The sequence below is a fragment of the Poecilia latipinna genome, unplaced genomic scaffold, assembly GCF_001443285.1.
Source record: "Poecilia latipinna isolate Pla-1442-1.1 unplaced genomic scaffold, P_latipinna-1.0 Scaffold3447, whole genome shotgun sequence".
Taxonomy (NCBI): domain Eukaryota; kingdom Metazoa; phylum Chordata; class Actinopteri; order Cyprinodontiformes; family Poeciliidae; genus Poecilia; species Poecilia latipinna.
Window position 1 is genome coordinate 1 of NW_015116063.1, and position 7,366 is coordinate 7,366.

The 7,366-nt window shown below is 42.7% G+C and overlaps 1 protein-coding gene across 1 annotated transcript; it reads left to right on the forward strand.

Moving 5' to 3' along the window:
* Positions 1-79: 79 nt before the first annotated feature.
* Positions 80-6,957, forward strand: LOC106940998 (BTB/POZ domain-containing protein 7-like). The gene is made up of 8 exons (XM_015023900.1): positions 80-391; positions 938-1,013; positions 1,717-1,877; positions 2,594-2,737; positions 3,441-3,630; positions 3,734-3,912; positions 4,866-5,270; positions 5,962-6,957. Exons 1-8 carry the CDS (start codon positions 95-97, stop codon positions 6,718-6,720), a joined length of 2,211 nt encoding a protein of 736 aa, XP_014879386.1. The 5' UTR covers positions 80-94; the 3' UTR covers positions 6,721-6,957.
* Positions 6,958-7,366: the final 409 nt, after the last annotated feature.

Here is a 7,366-nt window from a genome sequence, read left to right on the forward strand (position 1 = left end):
AATCTTCCAGTCTTCCAATAACGCATAACTATAAAGTGATATTTTAAAATTTCCTGTCAACTTTAAACATTTTCTAACTCAAAATTGTTAGAAAATGGCGGTCAGCTGGATGAATGTCTGCCCTGGCGCCCTGAGCCTTTGGACTGAATATCGGCATATAAACTGCGTCTTTCCTCCGTCAGGATGCGAGGACATCGTTGTGGAAAGTTTGTCCCTGGACTCTCTGGTCCCCATCCTGAAGTGGAGCTCCCAGCCGTACGGCTCCAAGTGGGTCCACAGGCAGGCCATGCACTTCCTGTGTGAGGAGTTCAGCCAGGTGGTGACCTCTGACGTCCTGTACGAGCTCGGCAAAGAGCACCTCCTCAGCGCCATTCAGTCCGACTACCTGCAGGTAAATGTCCACACCTTTCTGCTCGTTTCTGTGCTCTGCTGTTATTCAGATGATGAGACTCTTAATGCGTGCAACTTGTCGGAGGCTTTCGAGCTCTGAATCTGAGTCATGAAGGCATCAAAACAAGTTTTACTCTTGACCAGATGGTTGAGGAAACGTGTTGTGATGCAACCAACCAGTCTGGAGCTCGACTGGGACTCAGAGTTCCTCATTTTTAACGATTTTACCAGTTCACAGAATACAACATGGTTTTATTCTTATTTTGTCTCTTTCCTTCTCTCCTACATATTTTTCCCTTCTCTGCATCTTTTCTTACATCTGTTCATCCCTTCCCAACATCCTTTCCCCCCTTACATTTTTTCCTCGCTTTCTTACATCTTTTGCTCCCTTTCTTATATCCTTTCTCCCCTTTCTTATGTCTTTCCTCCCTTTTCTGTGTCCTTTCCTCTGTTTCTTCATGTTTTCTCCCTTTCCTCTCTCACCTGTGTCATTTTCTTTCCCCTCTATCCTCTTTCTTCTCCTTCCTCTCCTTGGTTTTCCTCCCAGGCGAGTGAACAGGACATTCTGAAGTATGTCGTAAAGTGGGGCGAGCAGCAGCTGATTAAGAGGATGGCAGACAGGGGTAAGATAATACACTCTATAATTACCCTCTCAGCTTCCCCCCTAATTGCTCTGAGGAAATTGCTCACTTACCAAAGACCCAAAAAATACACTTAAGAGTTGAAAAAAGGCTTAACCTCAGAAATGGAGTCAACATAAAGTGGCCTAATTTTCATTGACTTTGTCACTGTGCTCTATTCTAATGATAAATGAGATGCTGTCGGGTTAATGCTCCAAGTGGCTCCAGGAACATGACGCATGCTGCAGGAGAGGCCAGTTTTAAGGAGATGTTTCACTAAATTAGTAGTTTATTAACTCTGTGGCATTAAAATCATAGTTTTAGCTAAATAAGTAACCATATTTATAGGGCTGCAACTAACAATCACTTTAGTAAATCGATTAATCAAATGATAAAAATCTGCAGACCTTTCATTTAGCCACTTTTTATGCAGTATTAAAATACACTAAAAGATGCAAATAAACAAATTAGTCAGTTCCTTTTTGAAATAAGAAAATTAAGATTTTATTGCCTAAAACGAAAAAAAAACATATCTTTAGTAAATTTCAACCAGATGAAGCTAAAGCCGCCATCTGAGGACTTGCCAATTAGTTGACGATTATTTCAAGTCGATCAATCACGGTTAATCCGATTAATTGTTTCAGCCCTACGTATTTATGCGTTTTTGTATGAATTCAGCTGATTATTTCCGTCTTTGCTAACCCAGAGCCCAACCTGCTGAGCGGCACAGCCCACAGCGTCAACAAGAGAGGCGTGAAAAGGCGAGACCTGGACGTGGAGGAGCTGAGGGAGATCCTTTCTCCTCTCCTGCCCTTCATTCGGACGGAGCACATCCTGCCTCCCAACAGCGACGTCCTCGCCGACGCCGTCAGTACTCCTCCTCTGCTTCTGTTAGCATTTTAAATGGGACCTTATTAAGCAAAACTCACATTTTGAATGTTTTCATACTTCCATTTGGGTGTCTACTAATTCTAAAAACACGCTAAAGGCTTAAAATACTCGTTTTTTTGGCAATAAGTTGATGTTGTTTAGTGACTGAACAAAGAGCCGTTTCAAAAACCTTCTGATTGTTGAGTCACAAAACAGCAGGCACTACCAGTCACCTAGCTACCTCAGCAATGCCCAGCCTGTTGCCTAGCAACCCAAAGTAGAGCTCTAGCACGTTTGGTCAGCTGGTTGTACCGCAGTATGTGCTGTACAATGGCTGCTGGAAAAGAGAAGTGTCTTGTTGTTGACTTAACCAGAAACCACTTGCTACATCTTGTTGGTTGTGCAGGAGGCTCCACATCTGCTTTTTAAAAATATAGGGTTGCATAATTTTGCATCTGTTTCGAGCCATTTTTACATGAGAGTGTAATAAACGTTCACTTGAGCAGCTTATTTGGATTTAAAGTGACAAGAGGCCCTAAAACTGCTCAAAATAGAACAAGCTGACTAAAATCTCATTGTGTAAGAATGATTTTGTGCAAAAAATTTAATAAAAAGGTTGTATGTAGCTCGTAAATCTGTCCTTACCTGTTCAAGGAAGCATAATAGATCACCCTTAAACACTGTGAGCTTCACCGGTTTATCTCTGTTCACAGCTGAAGAGGGGTTTGATCAGCACCCCTCCGTCAGACATGCTGCCCACGGCCGAGGGGGGCAAGGCCAACGCCTGGCTGCGGCAGAAGAATGCAGGGATCTACGTCCGTCCGCGCCTCTTCTCTCCGTATGTGGAGGAAGCCAAGGTGAGACTGGCAAGTACTTTTCCTCAGCACTGTGGGGTTTGGTTTTTACCAAGAGTCTCATTATCAGGATGGAAATTCATTTTTTATTTTTTTGGGTCCATTTGGAAATTTTCATTACAACCTGTCGGCCTTCCCGGTCTATGAATATTAATGGACCCGTCTGCAGAGCAGTGAGAGGCATCATTAAGAGAGCTGTCAGTCAGGTGGAACAGATCAGGAAAATCTACAACCCATCTTTGACTCTGTTAGCTTCAGGGCTGCAACTAAATTATTTTTAGTAATCAGTGATTCCGACGATTAATCTATTAATTAGATTGGAAGATGCAAATAAACAAATGTTTCCTTTTTAAAATAGTAAAAGCATTTATAGCAAAGGATGCATCTGAAACTAAAAAATACTCCTAACATCAACATGTGAGAAGGAGATTTTTTTATTTGTACACATTTTGAAACTATCCCACTTGAGGAGTTCTGGGTAGAACATAAGGAGGGTTTTTTTCTTAAATGCAAAATGTTTATATTTTTGTACAGTTTTGGTTTAATTACTGCTGAGTGTGTCGTTCTTTCAGCATTTGGCCTTTCTTCAAGTCTCTATACTCTAATAAATAATTATCAACCAATTTAGTAAATGATTAATCACGATTACTACGATTAATCATTTAAGTTATTTTCTCTTTTGTGTATTTTTTTTACATGACTTCAGTCTGTGCTTGATGAGATGATGGTGGAGCAGACGGACCTGGTGCGTCTGAGACTGGTGCGGATGTCCAACGTCCCGGACACACTCTACATGGTGAACAATGCCGTGCCTCAGTGCTGTCACATGATCAACCACCAGCAAATGGCGGGCAGCTCCAGCACGGCTCCCTCTGTCGTGGCCAATGAAATACCAGGTAGAGAAACAAATGACAGAATGAGTTAATAAATAAATGAACGAACATCAGGTAGAAAAGTAGCAGCTTCATTGTTGGAATCTCTGCTCTGTGGTTCTTCTAGTGCCTCCTCTGTCTGTGGTGAAGGATATGATCCGCAGGCTGCATGAGCTGAGGCACACGGAGCAGGTCCAGCGAGCCTACGCCCTGAACTGTGGCGAGGGAGCCACGGTCAGCTACGAGCTGCAGCTGAGGGTGCTAAGGGAGTTCGGCCTTGCAGATGGAGCCACGGAGCTGCTGCAGGTAAAGAGGAGGATCAAATCGCTTTAAAGGGGCGGTATCGTGTAAAATCAACTCCTTTGACCTTTACATCATCTTACAATGTTATTCTCTCATCAAAAACATATATGTAGTGTTTGAGAAATCCTTCAGTCTCCCATGACAACCATTTAGTTTTGGCCTTAGAGGGGAACTCGCCCACTCAGCTCCTTCAGACTAGCCAGCAGCAATTAGCAAACACCTGGTGGAACTGCATGTCTGCATTGCTCATAATAGGAACTACTTCTCAGTCCAGCAGTCCTAAGAACAGTTCAAAACTGTATAATGGAGGAGTATTGCCCAGTTTCAAGGCGACAAATTGCAAAGTCAATTTTTTGTAAAGTTATACAACTGAAGGTAACATAGGTACTTGATTGTGCTATAAAATGGAACTATGTGGCTGGAAAATATGTAATACCGCCTCTTTAAGAAAATGTTCCTGTCCTTCTGCAAGAAACGATTATTTTACTCATCGATTATTCTGACATTTAATCGAGTAATTGAATAAAAAATATTGGCATAGTTTGCAGATTTTTTATTTCAGCTCATTTTATGCAATAGTAAAAATACATATAACATGGAAATAATATAATTTCTTTTGTAAGTAAGAAAATAAATATTTTATTGCCTAAAATGCAAAATCGTGGCATTCCTTTAGTTTATGTTTGATCATTTTTAGCTGCATATGCAACAAAAAAAACTTTTTGCTGTTTAAAACATATTTACAGGCAGTTTTTCAAATCTTAAATGCAAGATGTATATGTTTGTTTGTACTGCTTTGGCTTAATTACTTCTCTTTGTTGTGTTTTTAGTATCTGTATGCTCCAATTAGCGATTAATTGATTACTAAATTAGTTGATAATTATCTCAGTGATCAATAACAGTTAATCTGATTAACTGTGTCATCCCTGATCTTGTTTGCTTTGTTTTGCTTTCAGAACCCATCCAAGTTCTTCCCAGATGAGCGTTTTGGAGACGAGAGTCCGATTCTGGCCCTGCGTCAAGTGGGCCGTTGCCGTGTCAACAGCAGTCCGGCTATGGACAGCATGATAACGGACCTGGAAGGAGTGGCAGGCTTCCACCCTCCGCTGCCTCCTCCGCCTCCTCCCTACCACCCTCCCGCCACGCCCAGCCATGCCCAGCTCAAAGGGGGCTGGCGACCCCGGGTTCCCATGCCGACGCCGACCCGCTCCTTCTCCTACCCCTGCAACCGGACCCTGATCCAGCGCCACGCTGCTTCCAAACATGGCGGTTCGGAGTACTCCTCGGCGCCCAGATCCCAGCCTCCAGACTGCACCAACCCCCAGGCTATGGGCCGACCTCTGCTGTCAGACCAGCAGGCGGTAAGTGTGGCGTGAAATAAAGCTCCAACTAACAGTAATCACTTATTCTGATGATTAATCAAATACAAAAATGGGCACATTCTGCAGATTTTTCACTTAATCACTTTAGCTCTATCCTCCAGTTAATAATTGATCGATTTCTAAATTAGCTAATGATTATTTTAATAATCGATTAATTGTTTTAGACCTAGTTTTGGGTAGAACATATTTGCAGATTAATTATTTTTTTTTATATCTTAAATACAAAATGTTATATTTTGTACAGTTTTGGCTTGATTACAGCTCTGACTGCGTTGTTCTTTCAGAAAATGTTTTTTTTGTCTGTATTCTCCAGTTAACGTTTAATCAATTCCTAAATTAGTTGACAATTATTTGATTAATCGATTAATCAGATTAATTGTTTCAGACTTAGTTTTGGGTAGAACATATTTGCAGATGAATGATTTTTTTATATCTTAAAAGGCAAAATTTATATATTTTGTACGTTTTAATTAATGGCCTTTGTTTAAAATCTGTATTCTCCTTTTAATCAATGACTATATTAGTTGACCATCGTTTCATTAATTGATTAATCATTGATGAATCCAGTTAATCATTTCTGTCCTAGCGTGAAGCCTCTTGTTTTTGCATCTCATGCTCCAGTTGAAGAGTTTCCTTTGACCCTGTCATGTTGTGTCTGCTTCCTGATCAGATGGGGGCGGAGCCTATGATGAGGGAGTTCATGCCGGACATCGCGCTCGGCGTCTCGGTCATGTCTCTGAGGGAGCAGCACATGGCCGACATGGACGGCGAAGGCCCTCACAGCCCCATGGGCCCTTCAGGCCACCACCTGTCCTGCTCTGCTGCGCGCTTCAGCCACGGTTACGGCCCTGGACACGGCCACTCCTGCAAGAGGCACGCTCCAGAACCCAAGCTGGAGGCCCAAGCGGAGTTCCCCGACCTGTACGACTTCTCCTGCAGACCCGCGACCCCGACCTCCGCCCACCCTTTGCCCGCTTTCACAGGACCAGACCTCTACAGCCACAGCTGCACGCAGTCCGGCTCCTACCCTCCTCCTTACGTTTCTGACTGCCAGAGCCACGGCCACCTGCAGGGACGGACCGCCCCGGACCCGCTGCGACTGGACGTCCTCAGCTTAAAATCCCAGAGACACGACGGCGTCCTCTCCAGTCCGTCCGGACCACAGCCGAGGACGGGTCCGTTCCCAAAGGGGCGGCCGAACGAGACTGACCTCACCCACGGTTTGGGTCATCTACGCTCCCCCAGCGGGAACATGGACGGCTACGAGGACAGACCCAGAGACGCTCCAGAGGAGATGGTTCTGGACGGAGACCCATCGGGTCCGGTTCCGCTCCAGCAGTCTCACAGGAACAGTGTAGGCGAAGAACTCCTCAGAGACCGCAGATCGCCCAGCAAACCGGACTACCCCTATAAGAAATCTGCACTTTAACCCCAGTTCAGGAGGCGGGGTTGAGTTGGAAAAAGGGAAAAATGCGATGAGCACTAAATGTGTGTGTGTGTGTGTGTGCGTGTGTGCACGTGTGTGTGTGAGTACAAGAGTCAGAGAAAAGGGTTGTAGCTAGCGCTGGGCGATTATTTTTCATATCCAATTTTAAGAAAGTTTAGTTTACTTGCCTACACTTCTAAGAACAAAATAAATATTTTCAAAAAGTGATTTATTTCAATATTTCAGGCTATGTTTTTTTTTTATTCAATTATGAGAAAATAGTAACAATATTAGCAGAAAAACAATCTTAAAATTACAAAACGTTCCTTTAATGAGAGAAAATCTTGACCAGCTTAGTTTGTGTATTCCTTTTTCGAAATGCACAATCATTTCAAAGTCCTGCTACTCATAACAATTTGATGGTGAAGATTATTTCTATTATCTGTGACACCAACACTGCAAAAATGTATCTTACCAAGTAGTTTCTAGTGCAAATATCTTAGTTCACTTTAAATTATACAAAATCAACTTAAATGTAAGTTTTCAGCAAGATGTAGGAGCTTGTTTTAAATTATTACTTAATATTGATTTAAAAAGTACTATAAACGTACTGAGATTATTAAACAATTTTCCCGTGATATAAATCAAA